This window comes from Phoenix dactylifera, chromosome 8, assembly GCF_051530095.1.
Source record: "Phoenix dactylifera cultivar Ajwa chromosome 8, Ajwa_hap1_PhDact_Kaust_v1.1, whole genome shotgun sequence".
NCBI lineage: Eukaryota > Viridiplantae > Streptophyta > Magnoliopsida > Arecales > Arecaceae > Phoenix > Phoenix dactylifera.
In genome coordinates, this window is record NC_143197.1 from 24,256,589 (window position 1) to 24,282,292 (window position 25,704).

The 25,704-nt window shown below is 36.5% G+C and overlaps 2 protein-coding genes across 5 annotated transcripts in view; both read left to right on the forward strand.

The window, feature by feature from the left end:
* The window catches only part of LOC103720723 (E3 ubiquitin-protein ligase DIS1-like), a 29,710-nt gene extending 16,442 nt beyond the window's left edge, over window positions 1-13,268 (forward strand). Inside the window, exons 2-5 of one of the 3 annotated variants that reach the window (XR_015968187.2) lie at window positions 7,436-7,673; window positions 9,426-9,812; window positions 12,031-12,551; window positions 13,002-13,268. Coding sequence is in view for 1 of the 3 variants with exons in the window: in XM_039124687.2 (XP_038980615.2) it covers window positions 7,436-7,673; window positions 9,426-9,812; window positions 12,031-12,351 (946 nt within the window). In the remaining 2 variants the exon portion in view is untranslated. Of the gene's footprint in view, window positions 1-7,435; window positions 7,674-9,425; window positions 9,813-12,030; window positions 12,740-13,001 lie in introns of those variants that run through there. The other 2 variants (XR_003388217.4, XM_039124687.2) reach the window with 2 other exon arrangements.
* A 1,384-nt stretch (window positions 13,269-14,652) lies between these two features.
* On the forward strand, window positions 14,653-24,432 carry LOC103720724 (DNA-directed RNA polymerase V subunit 5A-like). 2 transcript variants are annotated; one of them, XR_015968188.2, is made up of 5 exons: window positions 14,653-15,490; window positions 16,883-17,059; window positions 21,465-21,578; window positions 23,654-23,807; window positions 24,166-24,287. XR_015968188.2 is itself a non-coding variant. In XM_039124689.3 (4 exons), the coding sequence occupies exons 1-4, from the start codon at window positions 15,254-15,256 to the stop codon at window positions 24,289-24,291; spliced, it is 654 nt and encodes a 217-aa protein (XP_038980617.1). In that variant the 5' UTR covers window positions 14,689-15,253; the 3' UTR covers window positions 24,292-24,432. The 2 variants fall into 2 exon arrangements, 1 of the variants encoding a protein (XP_038980617.1); XM_039124689.3 differs by lacking the exon at window positions 23,654-23,807 and having other exon boundaries at window positions 14,689-15,490; window positions 24,166-24,432.
* Window positions 24,433-25,704: the final 1,272 nt, after the last annotated feature.

Consider the following 25,704-nt stretch of genomic DNA (forward strand, 5'->3'; position numbering starts at 1 on the left):
AAATGGTAAGTTTTTTTCACTTATCCATTGTACCAAGATTCGCCGAACTGGTACTCGAGAGCGTACCAAACCTACAGATCTGTATGGTGCTGTTCTGGGGTGTACAGAAAATAGAAAGAGGGAGGGGGAGAGGGAGAAAAGAAAAGAGGAAGAGAGAGGGAGGGGAAGGTCGAGGGCCTACTAGTGATGGTTGAGAGGGAGTAAGTCTGGCACCATGGAATGATTGAATTATCACAAGCGGTTGGGGGCGGCGTGCTCTCGAACTGTAGAACGGTCCGGGGGGGGGGGGGGAGGGCGGATGCATGTTGTCGATGCAACCCTCGAATGGTTGTGAGCAGAAAGGGGGTATGCTTTTGAATCATTTTGAGTGGGAGCGAGAAGAAATGTTTCATCGTGATGGGGGAGGCTCGAACCATCATGGGGGTAGGGGGTTTTACAAACGGAACCGGGAGGCTGGAGAAGGGTTTTATTATGGTGAACCGAGGGTGGAGGGGGACTTTCCTCATTATTTTAAAGTTCGCCCCTACATTTTGACAAAATGGAGAAGAAATTTCCATAGGAACACATTATATAGGCTCGAATTGATGGAAAAGAAGTTAATTGGCTAAAATTTAAGTTAGAATAGTTGGGTATAGTTGGCCATCCAGGTAGAATTAGGGCAGCAAGGGACTGCATCAAGTTGGATATTGGTTGTCTCAAAAGAGCCTTAGCTTGGATATCACTTGTTCATAGTTGAGCTGGAAAGAAAGTCATATTCACCGTGTATGGGCCTGTGTCAACCTATCAACCTAATAAGAGCTTCATTTATTTGTTATATATATCGGAAAATGAAAAACAATAGGGTCTAGAAGAGGAACTTTAGAGTTGGGCACCAGAATCAAGTGAGAGATTGGACAGAAATTAAAGCTAACAAGACAATTTTGATGGTCCTTAGTCCTTACTTATGTTGTCTAGTTATCTCCTAAATATTATTTATTCTTTCTCTTCATCATAAATTGCATGGCCTTCCTAATCACTTGAAGCAAGCCTTAGCTAGCCCTTGGACTATTGCACTATTACCAATTTCTTGGGCACATAGGGATGTTTCTTAAGGGTTTGCCCAACGGCCCCAACCCATGGTGATATGTTGTGTCAATGATGAAGTCCAAATCAACCTAGTTATAATGGGTTGGTGCCAGGTAACTCATATGCCAGTTATGAAAAAACTCTCAGCAAAACCTGTTTATTTGAGGTAGATTTTTTGGGAGTTGGCAGGTCAGGTCATAAATTGCCACATGTAGGGAGAATAAAGAACATAATCTGAAAAGATGGGCCGTGGGCTTTTGTGGAGAAGCCAAGGAGGTGAGCTGAATCATAACGAGTCTGTTCTAGGTAAAAATGATGAATTAGTTGCTTTTGTGGGTTTTTGAAATCCATACAGAATATAGGGTCAAAAGATATGTTTGTTGCATCCAAGTTTGATGATCTTCTATAAACTATACCAGGGGACTAGACCCCTTGACCAACATAAGGTATATGGTGGTACATGGGACTTTGTAAAAAACTTTTTGGTGTTTTTTTTGTGAAACAAATTTCTGGAATTTGATGATTTTTTGGTAATTGGGTCCATTGATTTTTGGAATTAAAAAAAATGATACCATATTTACATTTGTAATCGATAATGTGGTGATCTAGAAAAGATCAAGACAACCAATTCTACAAGGAGAGGTCTAAAATTTAAGTCAGATACGTGATATTTGCAGAAAACTGAAATAAAAAGTTGATTTTGCAGAGGCAATCTACACAGGAGAGCAATATGACATTTTTCAGCAAATGCATCTATGCCCCTGATGCAGATGCTCATGTCTTAGTTCATGGGAACTTTATCTACTAGGTGAAAGAGAGAACAGAGGGATAGATTGGAAGAAGAAATTAGAACTTGTTCAATTAACTTTTTGGTATCTTGGGGTGACCCTTCTCGACATATACATGTCCAGGATTAAAATACAGTATGCCACACTCATGTTGGCCATGGTTAGTGTGGTTAGGTAGGTATTGTGCCATGCCATGCTGTGCCACTCGCATACCTAGCCATCTGCGAGGGCCTGTAACAGTATTATTGAGGCTGTCCCGGTCCATGTTTACCTATGCTGGTTCTCTGCAAGCACACACTGGCACTGGCCAATACAAACTGTTGCTCATGTATAGAAGTTTGCATCCTTGCATCATGCCTTTATGTTGCAGGTACAATATGTGCCATACAACGTGGACTAGCATGGCACTATATCCTTATTCATGACATATATAGGCAATTAATATCCAAATCCTAAGAAATCAGGACCTAATTGAACTATTGATCGGCTTATTCAATCCATAGCCTTGATTAAACTTATGTTCAATGAAATGGAAAAGAAAAAGGCATTTATGCCCTTCTTCCTGTTTTAATTGTTTCAGGCCGCTATTTCTTAGTCTAATCAGGCCAGTTTGGTGCAGCTGACACATCCCCAAAACAGGTATCATCGGGATGGCTAAAAATTATGTATAACCAATCCGAACAACTCCTTGATCTCAACTTATGGGCCCTAAAAGCTGTGGCTGTTTTCCAGCAATAGGAAATGAAATTAAAATTTAAACATACCACCTTGTACAAACTAGATCCCTAAGATATTTATAGGCTATATCAAGTCAAAATGAATTGCATGTTACTTTTGAGTGAATCAATTTGAAAGATGCAATTCATGACATCTTTGTGGTAGGCAATGTACATGCCCATTAACTCATCCTGGTGTTTGGACACCATGATGTTATGGATATCAAAAACACACAAAATAATCAATGGAAATTGTTTGCCTATCTAATTAATGGTTGATAAATAGATAGTACTTATGAGATGTTGTGTTATAAGTTATATATAACTATACATGGTCTCTAGCTTCCTTTTAGTTCTTTGTCTCTGAGAAATAAAATGATAATTCACTTAATGCGCATATCAGATGAAGCAGGATGTATGGGACTTTGCATGTGCATACCATCTTGATATCTATGATGCAACAAAGTGTACATATAGCATTTTTCATGTCGATTCAATATTTTTGATGCAAGAGCTGATAAATGCATTACTTGTCCATAGACAAGTTTGTACAAGTGCTTGTTATAATTTACATACCTGATTATTTGCTGTAATAATATATCTGGCCTGATATTATGCATGTGTAAGGCCTATCTTGTAATTGATTTAGTGGCCTGATCTTATGTCTAAAAAGTGGTTTAGTGAGTAAGATTATTAATTGCTGACGTGAAAGTATAAATGATTTCATCCATTGACCATGACCATGCTTGACTTCATTGAATTGATTTCTTAATTATTAAACCACATGATAGTTGATCTCCTTTTATTGTTGCATCTTTGCAATGTGGGTTTGTATTCTGGTTTTTGCTTCCTAGTCTGATTTTATTAGTAGCCATGATTGGGGCTATAGTACTTACTATGCGCATCTGCATGTGCTTTTGTTTTTTGAAAAAAAAATGGTGAGACAAAGGCAACGGTGGTCAAATGTATGCAGCCTTACCTTTGTGTGCGGAGACGACTCTATTTCCGTGATTTGAACTTGTGGCACCCAGATCACAATGGATCAACCTTATCGTTGCACCGAGGCTCACCCTCCAAATAGGCAAATATCTCAAAACATAATTAATGTAATGCAACCTTTGTTGCTGTTATAACCTTCAATATCTAAATAAAGGTTAAGGCATATGAGGAGATATAACCCTATGCCAACATTCGGTACCAAAGTTGGTATGGAGTTTTTTTCAAAGTCAAATGGAAAGCATTTTACTCCTATAGAAAATAGAATATCTTCATGAAATCCCAATCCATGACTACCATTTGCAAGAGGAGAGAAAGATAGATCAACATCTTCACACACATAAACATAAAAGTCAAGGTGTATGATAAGATGTAAACCCATGCCAAAATTTGGACCAAGGTTGGCATATAATTCTTATTTGCTCTTGACAAAACTAAATGGAAATCTATGACTACCTTTTGCAATGGGAAGAGAGGATGATAGATCAAAATCTTCACAGACACACACACACTAGCAACCAGGCACGCGCAACACATGCTTGAGGGAAAAATGAAAATAAAATCTTAAGTCACATTATGTGAAAAATATAAATATAAACTATACATAAAAAGATATTATATTTTTTTACACGCACACACATAGTAGCAACCCAGCATGCGCAATTCATACACGTGGGAAAAAAATGAAAATAGAATCTCAAGTCACATAATGTGCAAAGTATAAAAATGTTGAATAAATAAAGAAGTGATGTTGTGTTTTTGAAAAGCAATCCTTACAATAGGATTTGATTTTGAAGAATTTTTTTTCATATTGTTATCAGATTAGGTTTCAAAGCAATCCAAAATCTTTTCATACTTTTTATGAGATCATTTTCCCCTAAAATTAGTCTTAGAAAGTAATTCTCCACAAAAAATATGATACAATTCGGAGCAAAACTTCCCTCATTTTATCAAGTTGGATGTTCCAAAGAAATTTAAAATCTTTCAATTTTTTTCTTTATTATTATTATTATTATTATTATTTTGCTTAGGAAAAGGGAAGAGGGGGTTGAAGAGAACCTCACCCGCATAGCAACCCCCACTGGGCTCCCTCCCTGCTGGAGAGTGTTCGATGCGGGTAGAACATTTTTTACTCATATCCTCCTCACCCGTGGTAGAGCCCTACCAGCGTGGAAGCCCTATCCCCGTGTGAGTACGTTACACCAGCACCACCTAAGTAACGGCAGACCAGATAGCGACATCACAGGACAAACCAGGCGGGAGGCATCCGGTCCCTGCATTTAATCGACGCCCACGTGTTTCGAACCTGAGCCACTCCGGTGAAATCAAAGCCCTGTTCCCACTGTGCTACCACCTCGGTGGTAATTTTTTTTCTTTATTTTAATAGCTAGAATTAACAAGAAGGTATAAGTTAGGTATTATAGAAAAGTGGGAGGGCATTTTTGGTATAAAAAATGATAGGAGGAATATAGAGGGAATATTCCTTGATTACAAAGAAACTGTCATTTTTTAATTGCAAACACGCGTACATGCATGTATGCATGCATATATGTATGTGTATGTATATTGCCTTGTGATTCTCCATTATTGATGGATGGACTCTATATAACTTCACCAGCACTTGACAGAAGAGGTTGCTGAAAAAGCATGTGGTAGTGGGTCAATAATGTACTAGCTTTTATGTTATTTGTGGATCCCATTGAGTGGGCTAATGCCTTCCAGTATTTTTTTGCCTCCTAGTAGTGGAAAACAAACATCTTTTTATCTTCAATCAGGATTTGTAAGCAGAGATTCTTATATTTATACCGCAGCATGCCAAATTTTCCATATCATCGTCCTGTTTAGCTCCAAGTTCTACCTGTCCTCCATTATTTCTGATTTTCTTTCTTATCTCTAATGTGATTTTTTCTAATTTCAATATTTACTTGGGTATTTTCTTCGATATAATATTAGCAAGAATCAAAGCCTTATCTGTGGATTTTCTGTAAAGTGATATAAATGACTTTGTAATATGTGCTTCATGTCTTGTCAAAGCAAAGTCTCTGCATCTCACCCAAGCCACTTCTCGGCAAACCTCAAGGTGTTTATTTCAAAGTGTGGCCTAGAGGTGTGTGAAATAGGCCCTTGTAGAAAGATATAATTAAAAGCCATATATTATAGTGTACTATAGTGGATCAGCAATAAATCTGTGTTGTATCAGTTTTGTGAACATATATTAATGCCTTGATGAGCATAACAATAATAAGACCTAAAGGTATTTATTACATTACAAACTAGAATGAGCTTGGTACTTCTCAACCCTTTGATACAGATAACATGCATGCATTTTGACAAGTGTTTTCTAGATGGTGGAATCCATAAGCCTTTACTCGTTAGATAGGAATAGGTTTTCGCCCTTTGGGTTCCCATTATTGCAGATAGGAATGGTGACTTTTTGGCTGCTTTTTAAATTTGACATATGTTTGTGATGACTGATGCATGGTCAAGTAAAGACAACCATATATCATGGTTTAAAGATTGCAAACTTTTCTTTCTTCCTTTCTTCTTCTTCTTCTTGGATTTGAAATTTGGATTCGAAATTATGGAATAATTACAAGTGTAGTTACAGATACTTAAAGAAGTTTTTGCTCTCTCCTCTCCGTTAGGTTTGACTACCCTGGAGCTCAAACCTCATAGATCATATGGCTGTCACGTCTTACATTGTTATTAAATCAAAAAAATGATGCGACATCAATTCTTCTATTATTTCAAGGAGTATTTTAATAAAATAAAACTTGAATCTTCTTCTTCTGCTTCTTCTGCTTCTTTCATTATTCCAAGGAGCATTTTAATACTTGGATTTGAAAGTAGATATGAAACAACTACAAATTTAGACACAGAATTTAGAGAAGTTTTTCCTCTCATCTGCACTATGTTTGACTACTCCAGAGCTTGAACCTCAGATCGTATGGCTATCATGTCCTATATTGTCATTAAATGAAAAAAAAAAAGATGTGAGACCAATCTTCTATTATTTCAAGGGGTATTATAATGAGATAAATCTTGGATTTGCAGGTTGATATGGAAGCATGAAATGTTTAGTTACATAGAAATTTAGAGAAGTGTTTTTCCTCCCTCCTCTCCACTAGGTTGGATTTCCCTAGATCCTGAACAAAGTAGACAATATCGCTTTCATCTCTTCCAATGTCATTGAGAAAAAAATTGAGATCAAATGATGTAGCTTTTAAATAGATATAACTTAATTGCTTTTGGATGACACATCACTGAAACTATATATCTAAAGACCACAAACAATATAATAACCTACAAAGTAATGTTTAATTTTTTTTCTTGACTTATTTTGTTTTTTTTCTCTTGTTATTTCCCTAATTTATAAATATATTTTGAAATTTTTTAATTTATTTTTGGCTGAAATTTCTGAAATTGGAAGCAAAACTTTTGTTGTAGCCGGAACAAAATTGAAAACTTAGATTTTTAAACCTTTCCACATGCGCACATACAGCACACACACATATATAACCCCATAATGACTTTATGCTGTTTATATCCTTTCCTTAATGGACTTTTGTCATTACATTGTAAAAAATTGGAACTCCTATTGAGACATTACTTTCAATATTGCTGTAATACCTATTAGAATCATACATGCAAGTTATTTGTTAGTGAGAACGACTATTTCCACATTAACTCTTCTCAAATACAAATTAACTGGGTATGTTTGAGCCAGAAAGGAGACTATCTTGTGCATCATGTCTCATAAACTGTAAAAAGGTTTTATTTTGATATTGTGAAATTTGAAATGATGATGCACCATAACCTGAATTGAATCAAGAATTTAAATTGACGTGGCTTCTTTTCTCTTGGAAACAGGTCTTACAGTTGTTTGTACCGGCTAGTCATGTCATCTAGCAGTAGTTTTTTTAATGATTTGGGAATTCATCCTGAGCCTAGTGATCCTCAGGATAATGAAGACATGATGGATATCAATGAGCATGTGAATGACTATACTCATCCGTTACCAAAGCCAAGTGCATCTGTTGCTAGTAGTGTTTATGAACTCCTAGAATGCCCTGTTTGCTTGAATGCTATGTATCCACCCATCCATCAGGTTTGCTTTATATACAACTCTCTTAAGCATTTACTCATTTTTTTTCACCAAAAATTAAAATCTATTCTTTCTCAATTGACATGTATGGTTCTTAGTTTGTTAGTTGTTACTTGGATAGTTTCCTCTACCAGAAAACATCTATTTTACTATATAAAATGTAGAATCCTCTGAATCTGGCTGCATGTGGCTGGACTCTAAAGTGGTTATGTGTTTAGTTTTTATTTAAATACTGCTGCTTCTCTTCAGTCGGTCCCAAATCTTTAATGGAATATAGGGAGACTGTTATGCAAAGGAACTGCAACACCGTTAAGATTCCAGATTAGTGTGTCCCTGTAGAGAAATCAAAGCCATCACTACTTTCATGTTCATCGAATGTGCTGATACTAGTTTATCCTTTAGTTCTTAAGATTTGACTCTTCATTGCCATGCATTCATTTTTACACTTTTGTAAAATTAGAGCCTTTATAATAGGGCACATTTGTGTTTGTCATCTTAACATGTTACCATTTGTAAGAATTGTAACTGAACGCGGATTCTTCATGATATCATTTATGTTCTGTCACTTCTGTGTCAAAGGCGATATAGATAATTCACTAGAACAATGGGTTGGTACGTGAATAAATAGATACTATTTTCTTGAGTAGTTTTCTATTGACTGATGCATCTGATAGCACTTTCTATGGGAGAATAGGACCGTCCTACTCAATATCTCATTGTTTAATACTTACAAATTTAAATCAGTCATCAAACATGATTGTTGCATCTAGTCTACCTGTCAGCTTAGTGGTCCTGAAATAAATTGAGACTCTTTGGTACATTTTTATGATTTGATTTATGCCATTATTGTTGTTCCCTATCCATTTGCACTCTTTTAGTGTACACAAAATTTGATGGAAGTGAACCAGTTATACATATTTTAACCATATTTTGCAACTGACACAGGAAGAGTTAGGGAAATGAAACTGCAAACTCCAAGTGGGTAAGAGGAGTTCTTTAAAATAAATAAAGAAAAAGAGAGAAATTATGGTTAGACCTATTGGCGGGATGCAGTAACCCTCCATAATCATTCTTATAGAATTCCTTTTCATGTTGTTTGTCTTGAGATGCTAGCTTAAATTCGTATAAAACAAAAGAGCATTGGGTAATAGTATTTTTCGTCAAGATCTACCTACCAACACAAATATCACCTCTGCTTCTTGAGCCTGTTTGGATGCAAGCCTCCTATCTCAGTGTGACAACACTTGTATGGGGAGGGATGTCTAAGGATAGGCGAGGAGAAAAGTTGGTGGGATCTGAGAAACTTTAAATCATGCATTTCTATGTTTTTTATGGATACAAAAAACCACTTCTTGATTGGTTTTCTATCCCTAAAATCATGTGACTGGATGCATGGCTTTTCCCAAACTCTCTCTCTCTATCTCTATCTCTATCTCTCTTTCTCTCTCTCGAGCTATATACTTTCTCTCTTCATCCCTTCCCATCTGATCTGTGTGATAGATATCACATGGAGGGGGGAGCTGTGCATTCAATCAGCTTCTTATGCCATTTTTATTCTCAACTCCTCTTTATTTTCTTCTGGTACATATATTTACTCATATTTTTTTGGTTTTTCATTATCTTTTTTCTTAAATTAAATCTACAGTTTTGTTTCACCGGTTCTTCTGAAAGACCGGATTCTATCATATGTTATATATTTTCAAGCATAGATTCCATACTGCTGCATATAACTTGGTCCTTTCTTGGCATTTGCAGTGTTCAAATGGTCATACACTGTGTTCTGGATGCAAGCCTAGAGTACAGAATAAATGTCCTACTTGCAGGCATGAATTGGGTAATATTAGATGTCTTGCTCTGGAGAAAGTGGCAGCTTCTCTTGAGCTTCCGTGCAAATATCAGAGCTTTGGTTGTAATGGGATTTATCCTTATTATTGCAAGCCAAAACATGAATCAGTATGTGCATATAGACCCTATAATTGTCCCTATGCAGGGTCTGATTGCACTGTTGTAGGTGATATTCCTCATTTGGTGAGCCATCTGAAAGATGATCACAAGGTTGACATGCACAATGGAAGCACTTTCAACCACCGATATGTCAAATCAAATCCACATGAGGTTGAGAATGCAACATGGATGCTAACGGTACCTTTCTAACTTTTTTAAAATATGCTTGTGATGTGCAATGATTCTTTATGGCTAGTGATTCTTGTGATTATACTCTCTTCTATTCTTTTTTGGACCGTGTTACCCATGCTTTCTTTGACTATTATTTTGTAAAATACAGTAACTTGCACATTTCATATAACATATGCTATTTATTTTGGTGCAACAGCTCCCATTGTATGGATTGTTTATTGATGAGCCAACTTTCATTTGGGTCCATGAGCTGAAAGCACATCAGTCTGCATGTTCCTATAACTAGGAAGCACCAAGGAACTAGCAAGCTTTTTTGTGTACACCAAGCTCAAGCCACTACTGGGGAAACATGAACTTTCATACGCCTCTTTTGATTAGTGAGTCTGTTTGAGCCTAGTTTGTGTACACCGAGCTTGATCCCGTATTGGAGAAGCCTGAACTTTCAGGCGGCTCTTTTGATTAATGAGTCTAGCTGAGTGAGGATGGCGATGGTTTTGCTTGAATTGATGGTTGCATGTTGTATATCCTTAGATCATAAGTATGCATTTTCTTTGTGAATTTAGGTCAAATAGTAAGGCTGATCTATTTGTAGAATATCCACATTGAAATCTTCCTTGGAGTTTAGATGTCAATTGACGTATTGACATTTTTTATGTTCTGATAAATGAAAGAGGCTTAAACATCTATATAAGAATTGTGGTCCGAACAATGACTAAATGAGCTGAGTGGGAATGTCTTGCTTGGGATCTTGTTTTGGGTTTTGCTGAGCTTTGGCAAAATTCAGTGGGTGCTAAGTCATAGTCAAGATTTAAAGTATGAATATCTAACGAACAAGGCTGAACCAGCTACTGCAGGTTTTGTCAATTAAAGGTCATGGTCTTCTTTTAATTATCAATAAGATATTTAGATGTCAAACTATGTCTCTAGTTGCAGGTTCATAACCAAGTTTTAAAATTTAACGTACCAGTTCTGGTGCGACACCTGTTGGTGACTGGATTGGTACACTGCTGGTATGTTAGCAGACCTCAATACAAGGTACACATTGGTGTCCTGGGATTGCATTGAGACCCCATTTTCTCCATTTTTTGATTTTTAGTTAGGGTCTGTTAGATCGTTCGTTAGAGTTAGGAGAGGTTTTAGGTTCCATGATTGTGTGTATGGTACCTGTAGCAGAACTAACACCATCTTTTCAGAATTTTTTTAGTGGTGCAGGATTTGAGCTCTCCGTTCCCTTCTCCATCTTTTGCCCCTCCATCTTTCCTTCTCTCCTCGTTTGAAAGCAAATAACAGAAAATAGGCTTGAGGAGCCTTTTAGTTACGTTTTGCTTGGTACTGGGCAAAATTGGCTTGTGTTGGTCCTGTCCTGGGTTGGTGCTGAGTGCTACGGATTGCTTTGCACATATTTCCTGAGGAACCAGGGACTGGTGGCATTCCAGGATGTAGTTCGTCTCAGGTCCAGTTCAGGACCTCCGGTACAGACCAGCATCCACAGAGTCCTCCATCCATGCACATGATAGTTATGCAGGTGATGCAAAGAAGTAGGGCAAGAAATTGGTTGTATTTGGATCGAGATCTTGTTTAGGTACTGGTATATATTTGATTATGGGTGTATAATGGTTGTTGACTTGATAATAATTAGGACTGAGGAAACCGGGTGAATTTGGATCAGATCCTGATGGATCTGGATCCAAATCATCGCTTTAGAATCTGAATCCAGTTCCGTATCTGATTCAAGTCTGCTCATAGTTGGACATTTTTGGATGGCTGTTATATCTTTTATTGGACAAATTTGAACCTGACATTTAGTCTTCCATTAAGATGAAATTAGAGCAAAAGAAATCTACACTTAGCAACCAAGCTTCTTAGGCCCGTTTTTAGGCTTTTTAATGTTTGATTTCGGGATTCTTTTTAATTTGAGTTCATCCATCTATTCACTGGATCTTCTGATCTGGAAGTTGCTGTCACCTATTTGGGCTTCTAACCACTGATATCTTGCTTCACTTTCTATGAACTTTCTATGAATCTTATACCGTTCTCTTTATACCACTAATGATTCCCATATCGTAGTCCACAGTTTCTTGCATAATGAGGTTTAGAGCTTGTTTTTGTGTTTTTCGTTGCAAAAAGAAAAAAAAAAAAACACATTAGGTTCATCCTTTTTGTGGTATCATCTTCTGTTCTATATATGTCAGTGACCATTCACATCTTTTTTGTGGTATATCAGGTATTCAGTTGTTTTGGACAGTACTTCTGCCTCCATTTTGAGGCCTTCCAGATGGCCATGGCACCCGTTTTCATAGCATTCTTGCGGTTCATGGGTGATGAGTCCGAGGCTAAAACTTACAGCTACAGCCTTGAGGTTGGTGGTAATGGACGCAAGATAATTTGGCAAGGGGTGCCTCGAAGCATAAGAGACAGCCACAAGAAGGTGCGCGATAGCTATGATGGGCTTGTCATCCACCGAAACATGGCCCTATTCTTCTCGGGTGGGGATAGGAAGGAATTAAAGCTGAAGGTGACTGGGAAAATTTGGAAGGAACAGTGAGATTCTGTTGGTCTAGATTGTCCATATAATGTGTTTTCTGATCATGTATTCTTGCGTAGCTTGAAGGCAAGTTCAAATTGCTTGCAAGAATGCATGAGCACATTAGTGGAGAACCAATCTGTTACGCCATAAAACGTATACATGTCTTGCCAGATATAGAGAACCTGATGCTGATCCTATTTTATTGAGTCCGTCTGAAGGTAAAACTCTTTTTGTTAGGAAACGTGGCAAGATAATGTTTTCTTTCGAGTGTTCTTCAATATATGCTTTGAACGATAGCCTAGATAATTTATTCTGAATATCATTATCCCATTGTTCTTCTGAATCTTGGCGTTTGTGCTTCTAACTTTTGCGGTCTTGGAAATAGTATGGATCATTTTTGTGTTTAGATCAATCTATTTTATGAAGTCTCTCCTTAGGCCCATCTGTTTCGTACCACAATTTGGTCATACCATCTGTGTAAATGGATCCGATGTCGATTGGCAGGGACCTGTAACCAACATTAAGAGGTTCAATTGCAGATTGTTTAGAGCCAAGGCGAGCCCATCTGGTGTTGTCTAGGGTTCATACATGGACACCTCGGCCACAATGTAATTCTAATTTATATCTAGAAATGTATATTCTTCTAATGAAAGTTCATATGTTTTCAGCCAATCTGACATGATAAAGGAAGAATAAGGGGAATGCAAGGACAAAGGTGAGCACAGAAGTATAACCTAGCCAGGAGCCTGATGCCCTCTTAAGTTAAACAGCCAATGACCTTAGGTTGTTATTTTTTCTAAATTTGATGACATGAAGTTTTCTGTAATCTGATATAATCTTGTTTGCTTATGCTGATCTTTTCTGATTTCTTTATTTGAGATGTCTGTCTGTGCTTGATGCAATTAATAAAATGTGATTTTTATACTGTGGACTCCTATTGCCATGTCATTGTTCTACCTTGTCAACATTAATTAATAGCAAAACCTATACATAAATTGCAAGTGTCATAATAAGGATCAGGCTGCGCTATTCAAGTTGTTTGCCCTCCTATTTTGCCAGAACCCTCTTTTTGTCTGAGATTATTGACTTGCATAAAATTATTTAGAGCTATCTTGGAAGGTAGGGAAACATCAACCATTACCCATCACCATAAGTTTGACAGGTTAAAGTTTTGACCATTCCACACTTTAACATGAATACATCATTGGCCTTCTCAACAGCTTAATCTAAGGTTATGCCCTTGGTTGCAATCCTTTTACCGAGTTCTGTAAATGAGAGTTTCAGTTGCATCTAATCATTAATCCATTATCAGATAGTTTCAGTTGCTTCCTGGTGTTCTTTCTTCCATCACTTTTTGCATTTAAACTCAAAAGCCATCTTTTGCACTACAGTGCTCCAAATGGCTCTTAAGGGCCTGTTTGGCTATTCCTATCGAATTGTGATGAAAATTTTGAAGGATTTATGAACTGGGCTATCCATTTAAGCATGGCTTTATATCAACCAACCTCCACCCAGTTGAAATCTCATGGGAAGAAAAAAAGAACCTTCATAGGTCTTTTTTTTTTTTTTTTTTTATATTCCTACAGTCCAAATGCTAGAATTTGGGTTGGGTTTGGACAGATTTTTAGAAAATAAAAGCTCGATAGACCAACAGGCTCGATTCTTATAGGATTAACAGCACGTTCTAATAGAAATATCTAAATATGCTCTAAATAACTTTTCCAGCTTGCAGTATTCTTTTCTGTTGAAATTTTTTTGACATGTTTCATCCTAGCGGAGAGTCGTATTATTTGACAAATATAATTAAAGTGTGTAAAATAACTTGAAAATAATTAACTCATAATTATTTGTTTTAATTTATTAGATCTCATTTTCAATTCTTGGCTCATCTTTCTCCTCTCTCGAAAGCTCCAAAGTTCTTAGAATTCAAATGTCCTAACATATCTTTTTAGAAAATTTTGAATTCTTCCTTTTTGCTAGATGTTGTTTTCTCTCTCCTGCAGATTTGGAGGTTGATCATCGGTTGTAACTTTTAAGAAAAAAGATATCTTTCGTGATAAAGTCAATGACCTAATATTAGCAATTATAATAAAAGCTAGAAACGTCTTACTGGTTGATACTGGTTGAGCGTACCAGTCCTAGATGTTAATGTCAATTTGAAGATCTATAATACTTCCTTTGCAAAAATTATTTAACAAACAAATAATTTTTTTCAAAAGGAATAACTAGATAATCAAGAGCTATTGTCTTGTTTGCTTGGTAATGATGCTATGCAGCCAAATACCATAATCTACCCCCATTCAAATGCCATCATAGTTATATCAAATTCAATCATAATTATTGCGATCAACTCGTAGTCAATCCAAATAAATTTGTATTACAATATCTCTTAGTCTATATAGTTTATTTATTAATTTTTTTAATAATAATTATAAAATATTATTTATAAAGAATAGCTAGATAATGTTATTTAGATTTTTTAATTTTATATAAATATTTAAAATTTATAACACACGCCCTAATGAGCTAAATCCGTAGTCTCGCATTTTTTCCTCTTGTTGTCTTCATAATGATGAATTCATGATGTATACTTAAAAAGAAACTGGATGGGAAGCCAAAGAGAAGAAACTCAGTCCTCACACTACCGAGATACAAACCGTTCTTTTTCCAATGGACGGTCCAGATGAAACAGGTGGCAGGCTCCGGCCAAGGTAACTGGCATTTCAGTAAATAACGCAAACACTGTGCTCTTAAAAAAGTTTAGCACCTCCTCCCATTCTATCATCCTCCCCTTCCCCGGCGTGATTGAGACCTCCTCGCCACCGGCGCCGTTCCGTCGCCTGGCCACCGCTGCTCCGCCACACCGAGATAGAGATAGAGAGAGATAGAGAGAGAGAGAGAGAGAGAGAGAGAGAGAGAGATGGAGATAGATAGACCTGGGTGCATGAACTCTTTCGTGGACCAGGGGAGCGTGGAGAGCCACCGCTACTTCCTGGCGCGGCGCACCGTCCTGGAGATGCTCCGTGACCGTGGCTATTCCGTCCCCGCCGAGGAGATCAACCTCACTCTTGACGGATTCCGCTCTGATTATGGCGAGAGCCCCAATCTCAAACGCCTCAGCCTCTCCTACTCCCTCCCCTCGCCGCCCTACAACAAGGTCCTCTCTCTCTCTCTCTCTCTCTCTCTCTCCCTCCCTCCCTCCCTCCCTCCCTCTCTCTCCCCGAAACCCTTTCTTTTTCCCAATTCCTGGTTTATCTCTTATTCTAAGTTTCCTCTTTATGTGAGGATGATGCCTTTAGGTTTTGTTTTGATTATACGCTGTGTTTGCTTTATTTGTGTGCCAATAATGCTACATTCACCCACATGCATTAACTCCATTTTGTCGTACAATTTGTAGAACTAAGATTCGTATGGTTTCAGATGTTATTCCACGTTTTATCATCCATTATCTTCACCATTTTTTATTTTTTTTTGTTTGTGGTTGTGGGGGGGGGGGGGGGGGGGGGGGGGGAAGAAAAGGAAGTGGACTATTAAGAAGTGTACCAGGAAGCCAGCAACTGACAGGTATGCTTTTGACATTTGATCTTTTTTCTTCATGGTGAAGTGTTCACGATGGAAAGTGACAGTCTTTCTAACCCACGTGATGATCTCGTTGTATGCCATTAAAGTTATGAATTAAATTCAATTTTCTTATTCTTTTAACCTAATGCTTTGAAGTTAACCTAATTCAGGGTTGCATGAAATCTTTAGTTTCTAGCTTCGTGATTCTGAATACTGGCTAATGGTTTCTCCATTTCAATTTCCATGACCGTAATTGTTACCATAACAATGAAGCACCTGCCAGCTATGAATTTCACCTTCATATTTTAGACTCTGGAAACCTAATTCAGATCATACGTGTAGGTTTACCCATGTCATGTTGCTTGCACCATATGTCTATATTCTTTTGCTGGAGTATATTTTGTGAGAGTTGGTCTCTTGATTTCATGGCCTTGTGAAACCAATCTCTTTCATGTGTTTGAGAATCCAATTTTGAGCCCTAGTGTTTGTCTAGCACAAGATATCTTTAAAATCCCTAGATTTGGCTAATACATTTGATAACACCATCAGAAATCCCCCACTGGAAGCCCCCATAGAAGATGCATTTGTTTTTTAAATAATTTCTGCCAAATTTATCTTGATGCTGCTAAATTTATTAATCTCAAAATGTTGTATGATATTGTATCTCTGATTTTGATGATTGAAGTATTCTTTGTTTTGATATACCCCTCCCGAAGCTATCCACTTCATGTATTCACTATACTTAAAACATGGCAATGCTGTCTTCTTTATCTATCAAAATGCCCTCTTTCCAGCGTTTCATCTCCTTTTTTATTTTTAATAATTGATTTTATTCTTTATGAGTGGGTTTCCTTTTTTTTTTTGTTTTCTGTGTTTATTCATTTATTTTTTGTTGTTGGAGAATATGATTGCTCAGGTCTGTTTATGCACCTTTTGGAGAACTTAGGCATCTCTTTTTTGACGCGGTATGCCTTTTTTCTTGCTTCAGGTTCATGTTATATTTTGTGGAACAGAACCTGTCAAATTGGCAGTGATACGTGAAATATACATGCAAGTTGGTAAAGAAAATTTGTACGGGTTAATATTAGTTCTCCAAAGCAAAATGACATCCAAAGCTCGAGAAGCAATCAAAGATATTTTCAAATTTAAAGTGGAGACATTTCATGTAAGTTTTTTATTCCAAACTCACATACTTTTCATATATATATACACACACACACACACACACACATATATATATATATATATATATATATATATATATATATACGTATATATACGTATATACGTCTACACATATGTATGTATGTATGTATGTAATGTATGTATGTAATGTAATGTAATGTAATGTAATGTATGTAATGTATGTATGTAATGTATGTATGTAATGTATGTATGTAATGTATGTATGTAATGTATGTATGTAATGTATGTATGTAATGTATGTATGTATGTATTTATTTATTTATTTATTTATTTTGTATGTCTTCTGCGAGGAAAACTTGAAAGTATATTGGGCTTACATATGTAATGAAACCTTTTGGAAGCCACAATCTTATTCCAATGCTTCTTTAAAATGCAAGATGTACAATTTTTTGCTCTCATTAAGTTCTTTATGTGGCTTTTAAAATGGGAATCATTATTCATCTTTCCATTTTTAAAATATACTTTCTACATTTGCATGGAAGAAGCCTTTAGCTTATGCTGTTCTTTCTATTAGTATATTATACATACATTGCTATGTTTTCGACTTAATTGCTAATTAACTATTTTAAATCTTTCACTTGTTTAAACTGAATCTGGGTATAAAAATGAACCATGTCCCAGCTATACAGAAAAAATCAAGAGAAAGGACCTAACTATATGGTGTGAAAATGGAATATCCTTGTTTCTATTTGAAGGTTCCTAGGAACCATAGGGTAAAATAAGTGGGATCTATTTGGTATTCTGGAGGTTGGAATCTTTGAATAATGGGGAGTTAGATATTTTAGGGACATGTACTCAATTTTGAGATTTTAGTACATTACAGAAACTTTAACTTGTCATGTCATTTAGTCAATGAATTTTTGAAGTTGCCTCATAATTTACTATGTGCCCTGCCAATATCATCTCTCAGGTTGGCAAGGAGTTAATTCTTTGCTTAAACTGCACCAGAATGCAAGCTGAACTCTTTGTTTTGACACCCATTATCTAGGTTAAGCTCAGTTTTGCTTGACCAGTGGATCATATGAGCACTCGACGTAGTTTATAGTCAGCTCTCAATGTGGGATATATGATAGTTTTACTGAATGGACTTGTGAAGGTTATCATGATGATATGACCAATGTGTTGGAACAACAACCTAGTAAAGACTCAATCTTAGGTTTCTTAGGTCACTTGATTGCGTTACTTGTGTAATATTTTGTGAACCCACAGGTTGTTTGATTATTGGAAACAATACACACTATACAATATGTAAAAGGATAGAAACTGTGATTTGATTCAGCAACAATGCTTTGTAAGATAGAAGGTATACACATACCTAGACTCCAATTTTGCAGAATAATCTATATATGGTGGTTGCCCATGAATGATTGGGCAGGCATGATTGCATGATGAAAAAATGCAAGGTGTATAGCATGTGCCTGGTTGCATTTTTGTTTATATAACTGCATTGTCCCAATGATGCTTGTTGTATCTAGGGAGCATGATTATGTTTATTTATGTTTTTTAAGAAAGTTTGGCTTCATTACATGCTCAATCTTTAATATTCATATTTTCAGAATCCAGAAAATATTTAATCTATATCAACTTATGCATTTGTTTAAACTTTTTGAGATGGATATAATGTACTTGTGTTAATTGGAAAGGTGCTAAATAGAGACTAGGTGTAGGAAGATGTTTGCACTTAAGGGGCATGTTGATATGGTCAACAAGCTTATTTTTGTTGTTCTTGAAGACAGCAGCATTAATTGCAAAGAATTAGGCTTTTTATGATCATCAATTTGCAAATTTAATGACATTAATTGTCATATATTAGTTTTGAGCAATGTGATCTATACCTCAGTTTGCTATTAGTAGCAACCTCAAAAAGGAAAAAAATGTGTAGTAAGAGGGGATAGGGGAGAGGAATATGAGAGAGAGAAATATGAATTTATTAACTTAATTTTTGTCATAGGACAACAAGTTGGCGCTACCATATGATATCCACCAACTATGGCAATGGTGTGATTAATTATTTGATTTTCTGTCTCCTTCAGATTGTTGCATAAATATCAAATTTGCCCAACTTTGAGAGAATTTTAATCATGTCTTATCAAAACCTTGTCTCCATTAGCAAGTTGTGTTACAGCTATCACAAACAAAAGGAGCAGGGGACCCCTTGTTAGTGACCTTTATTGATAATGGATGTCTCACATCTACATTGAATTTGGATAATTAGGTTTATACAGTTTGCCAGCAGCTTTAGTTTTATAATGTCGCTTTCATCAGATCTTGCACTTGAAATCCCAATAACATAAAAGAATATTCAACCAAAGTAGTTCACATGCTCAATGATATATTTTTGAAAGAACACATGCTCCAAAATTTATATATTTTATTTTTAAAGATATATTTTACAGATACATTTTACATTTTTATGTTTTTATAAATGCATTTTAAAATAAATAAAAAATTATATATTTTATTTATAATGCTCGCGAATACTTATTCTATCATCGCTATAATGATTTTTTCATGTCCTGGTAAACCCTCCACCTTTCACCCAAGCACTGTGAACTTCCTTGGCTACTCATGTATTGCAGAGGCACAACCTTGCAAAGCAGTTTTTCCTTAGTAGAAAATAAAAATTGGGGTTTCATTTTGTGTAAAGACCTAGGGCCTCATCCAAAAAGGTTAGTCGAAAGGTGTTACTTGGATTCCTTGGCCCTATATGAGCATCCAAAATCTTTCCAGTGCATAGCCGATATAGGACTAAACACATACCCACACTATTTGTAATGACCGAGGGCCTCACCTAACAAGGCTAGCTAGAAGGTGTTATTTTAATTTTTGGCCAGTATAAGTACCTAAGATTTTCTTAGTGTATAGCCAATCTGGGACTAAATACATGCTTGCAGGGACTCTCACATACTTTTCTTGTTTAAGCTCTAGAATTCTTGCTAGGGTAAGAGTCTAAATCCAATCAAATCCAATTATAAATGCCACGATCAGCTTGTGGTCAGCTATAGAAGGGCCCATGCTACATTGTCTTGTAGTCCATATGGGCTATAGATCAGGTTTGCTCTAATACTATGGTAATTATATTATCCAAAAAGGCTAGTCTGAAGGTGGTAGTTGGGTTTCCTGGCTCTGTATAAGCACATGCCTGCACGAGCTCTCACATTGTAGTTCTATCGTTCCTCCTCTGCTATTCTCTCCAGCCTCTACCTTACTTCAGCTTCTTCCTCTGTTCTTCTTTTCCTTTTCTGACCCTTTTAACGGTTGCATGAGCAGCTTCTCATGCTGTCTTGCAATTTGCGTGGTGCTCGTAACTAGCAAAATCCAACCAATACATTAAACCTAGAAACAAGAATAAATTTTACCTACATCTTACTTGTTTCCTTGCCCTAAATAGCTGTTTTCATTCTAGGTCCCCTGCCCCGCACGCCCCCCCCCCCGCCTCGTCCACCCCCATCCCCCTAGATCACAGTTGGGACCACATTTGGTGCTTCTCACGAGAAAAATTTGTAAGCAGGCCCTAATGTTCATCTCCTGTTCAGATAATTTATTAACCCTCTAGCTGCCTTTTTCTCAATAAAATCTACAGGATCCTCTTTGTTAAATCTTTTCTCATTTGAAAGCTTGATTTTCCAGATTACAGAAGTTAGACATTCCAACCCTCATCCATTTACAAAAGAATGTGTCCTTATCACATTGTTTATGAGATCCTAGTCCTTGGGTTCACACTGTCAACTACTATTGCAGCTAACCATATAATTGTAGGTTTAAAAACTCCACCTTATTTTTGCATCTATGAGATTTGTGCATAGTGAATCAACTCCAGTTTTTGCATAATTTATATGTTTTTGTCTTTCTTCTTCTTTCTATCATTACTGTCTAAATTTTCATAGACTTTTTATTTTCCCATTACGTAATTCTTTCTTTATTAAATTTTTGCTTCCATTTTTCCCAAAAAATAAAGGATCACTGATCTTCTTCACCTTTTTTTGGAATTATGCATACACTCAATCTGAAACAAGTGTGTCGAATTTCTACTGCATTATTGTTCACTAAGAAGATTACATTTATAAAAATGAAGAAATTGTTCTCACTTTTCTTAAATGACTAAAAAATTGCTCTAGACCCCAAACATGTATATTAATACTATTTTAGTTTAAAAAATTCAGAATTATAAGTTGCACAGGTAAAAAACAATGATAATCTGACTGGTAAAGAGAAAAAAGTCAAAATAGTTCGCTGGAAAATGCAGCAATTTACTTAACCTACCTCATAAACAGGCCATGTAAGTCATAACCACAACTTAGAATGTTTATTGAGATCTAGCTGGTTACTGCCTTTTATCAGTATGTATGGCTTTTATATTTCAGATCACTGAACTGCTGGTCAACATTACAAAGCATGTTTTGAAGCCAAGGCATGATGTACTTACAGAAGAAGAGAAACAGAAGCTTTTGAAGAAGTACAATGTGGAGGATAGCCAGGTACAGCTAGACTGGAGGTTCAAATCAATGTGCAGCGTTTCATGCTTTTATGAATTATTTATCTTGTTAATTTGCCAATTTTATATCCATCTTTTTATGAGATATGAGATCCTATTTTGGCTTTTCTACTCTTAAGAAATCTTTAATTCGGATGATGTTTTGTTTTTAACCCAAAGAATAACAGTCACTTATTTTTCTTCTACCTAAACTCGTCATCTTTAGGTGGATGACATTAGAACATCACTATTGGATATTTCTCCTTCAAACTTGACACATGCTTGATAGTCTTTAGGAAATCGTGGCAAGTTTCTTGCAGTGAATATCTACTTGCAGTCTCATTTCAGAAAATTGTTATCAGATCCTGTTTCTGTGGATACAGTGTGGTACCTGCTCTTCTATTTCTACACTCTTGCTCCTACTTCAAATTTTGTAGCATCTCTTCCACCATCAAGCAACATCTGTTGCCACATGATCCCTCCAATTCAATTGTTTCTTTAATTATCCCCAGTTTATTTGTAATCTTGATTTTTGACTAATTTGGACTCAATTATCTCTCCTTGCGCGTGGTTTGAGCCACATGTTGGGGAGGTGTTAAGCCTGATATACATGGTGACTCTTTCCCTATTAGTTTAAACCTTTGGGATAATTGGTTACTCAACAGCAAACCGAGGAGCTTGGTGTTTCATGCTGAAATCGACCTTGAAAATGCATTATATTTGTGGATTTGATTACCTTTTGTTAGATACAGAGGGGATGGGCTTCTAATATATTGTTGATTATGTTGGAGTTTTTTGGCAAGATATGCTGCTAAGCAAAGGGCAAAAGGCTTGATAGATAAAAAATTTATGGAGATGAAGAATGCCCTTCCGTAGAACTAGTTGTTGGGCTTATGAAGGTAAGGGACCTGTCTATTTTTTTTTTTTTGTTGGTCCAACCTCTTTACACATCCCTTGAGTAAATACAACAAGTCACATCAACCATCAAAATATCCCTAGGTAATGTAGACGAGGTATCCCAAATTACGGATCCACTATGATCCGCAATCAAAGAAGCCATCCAGTCAGCTGACCTGTTTGCCTCTCTAAAACTATGCTTGACTACACATGATATGATACTTGATTTAAGTCTCTAAATATCCATCATCAATAGATGAATCTTCTGTCGTGATCTAGAAAATGACTATCGTAGAAACCCCTTCCAATGATGTGATCCGCTTGTAGAATAACACCGACCCTTCCCATGTAGCCCTCCATTCAGCCAGTAGGACCATAACTTCTAGGAGATGAGAACCACTTGCTGCTACAAAGGTAGCCCTAGAGTCATCCCTGTTCCTCACACTGCCATCAAAATTGATTTTGAGAAAATTAGAGAGTGGGGGTTCCTAAGTGAAATAAATTAAATGGGATGCAGAAACTGCAGATGCAGAACTCCAAATTTCCCTAATATCCGTCGACTCCTCTGATGATTTAGCCCATGAAGTCCTAGGCATGGTGTTAAAGCTCTCAAAGCAACAACTCGGGGACTCTCATTAGTATTCTCGAAAAGTCCTTTTGGCCAACTATATGTGATAGGCAATATAGCACATTGAGAGGGACCTATTTATTAGTGAAAGCAGTTTGACATAACTATTAAACAAATGTGTGAAGCGTGGGATTTAGGGGTTGTCTCAAATGTGACCATGATTTGGAAGGTTATCATTAAGGATAATGGTGTTATGAGCTGAGTTTTAGTCTTACGAGTAAATAGGAATCTGGAATTGCAGAACTAGGCTTTGGATGAAATAATTCAACAGGAAGAATAACTGATAGGCTCTTAGTTACTCAAATAAGGAAAATGATGTGAATTGCTTCTTTTACTGGTTGAGATAAATAAGTTGGGTAAACATAAGGTTGCACTAGTAAAGTTGGATCCTAGTAGGGTCATATTATTTGTTACTTCTATCAAATTTAATAATTTAGCAGTTGTTGGTGATACCAAGTTTCCCAAAATTGGCCCGAACCATCTGGTTCGGTGTGTACTGTACTGAACCGGTGCGGAACCAGGTTGCTAAGGGTGATTGATTTGGGGCTCGACAGGAACCGGTCCAAAACGAAGAAGAAGAGGAGAAAAGGCCTTTCCAACCACTTCTTCTCCTTTTGAACTTCAAGGCTTAGGAGTGCAGGTGGGTGAGGAAAAGAAGGGGTAGGAGGGATTGTGTAGGTCGGCAGGTCATATCAAAGAAGTTGAATGGTAAAATCTTCTTTCCTTTCTTCTCTCCTTTTTCCTTTTAAGCCTAAAATAGGCCAAAAATTGCTAAAACAAAGGAAGATTATGTCATTGTTTTTAAGACTATGGCATGATTTCATGACATACCGTAAATCCAAGGGTGGTCTATGCACTGAAGAAGAAATCGTGTTTCTTCGTTGATCTTCTAAAATAATAAAAGTTGCTTGAAAATTTTAGAAATGGTAGCATATCTAGGGTGTGCATGTTGCTTTTCTTTCTTTTTTTTTTGTGGCAGCAATTTATTAAATTTGGGTATTGGTTATGGCTACCCAAACCAGCTCATTCTTTCAATAGCTAATACTATTGTACTTTTATCTTTCAGCTTCCTCGGATGCTGGAAACTGATGCTGTTGCTCGGTATTATGGTCTTCAGAAGGGACAAGTTGTGAAGGTGACGTATGATGGAGAACTTACTCGGTCTCATGTCACTTACCGCTGTATCATGTGACACTAACTTGTATAAATCTAACCAATGGTAGTTCTGCAATGTGTTGTTTGTTTCTAACTCTGTATGTCACAAGGATTGCTAGCTTGAATTGACTCATTTTTTTAAAAAATTGGTACTAATCGTTCATGTTTTACTTGCTAAGTTTTCTGTCTTTGTTAGTTCATTATCTGGTTCTTGCTCCATAGGGAAATGCTGACAAACCAATAGGGATGTCACTTAAGTTTCTGAACTTTTTTTATGACCACAATCTTCTATTGGACAATCTGTTTATTTACCAGATTTCGCTCCATTCTGTACATGTGCTTGTTAACTATTCTGCATATGATTATTAACTTAAATTTGATCGTCCAGAATTCCTGGAAATGTGACATAGTATAAACTCTATCTCATTTTCGACTGTTGGTGCTGTTCTTTCTTATCTATATTTGGATTGTCCTTTAAATGCAATATATAATTTAAGATATTATATATGTTGGTTAAAATTATGATGGTGCTTTCATTTCATAATTGTAATAATAGCTGTTACTTGAGCCATGAAATACATTACATATGTGCAGTGTAATCCCTATTATGATCTATACGAAATCAACAAATATTCAAATCCATCTGCCCTTTTTAGTATATGACTAATTTCAAATATGAGAGGATTATTTCCAATCTGTTATTCTAATGCATCTACTTATATATGCACATCTTTACTCATTAGATAGCCAACCTAATGCGTTTTGTCTCTATTAAAATCTCTATAACATGATTTACTCAATCCTTCATTTGTGGCCCTTGCATTTATATCCTGCTATAGTACAATCATGCGCCTATTTATGAAACGTATTATGCATATCCCATATATTAACAAAATTATATTTCTATTTTCTCAACAAAAAAAAAGAAAACTTATTTACTAGGCCCTTTTTAAGAGAATAAAGCAAAACAAGTTCAACAATATGAGATTAGATTGTAGTCATCAACTATCTCTCTCTCGCTATCACACTTATCCACATTCTCTTACGTATATTGCACCTGTCGCTGGTGCATGATAGCCCCATGTAGTGGAGGCGGATGGGTGAGTTTTAAGCCTGAAGGTGTGAATGGGCGACCATATCCCTACTCCGGATGACTTGGTTTTGGAATTGTATGGTGACAAAATTTAATCGATCAGAAGTGAGAGACGCCGGTGGAGCGAAAGAGAACGAGAAGACCATAAGATCTCATTTTGGCACGACTTGGAAACAGAAGAGGTGGAGCCAACGTCAGAGAATCTCGAGCGCGGATTGGGTGCGCCCCCACCACTTTTGCTTCCATCCCGCCAGGCCTATCGCAATTTGATGTGATCTTGGAAAATATATATATATTTTTTAACTGGTTTATTCGTTTCCTTAAAAGATCGAAATAAGCTTAGGAAATCTATAACAA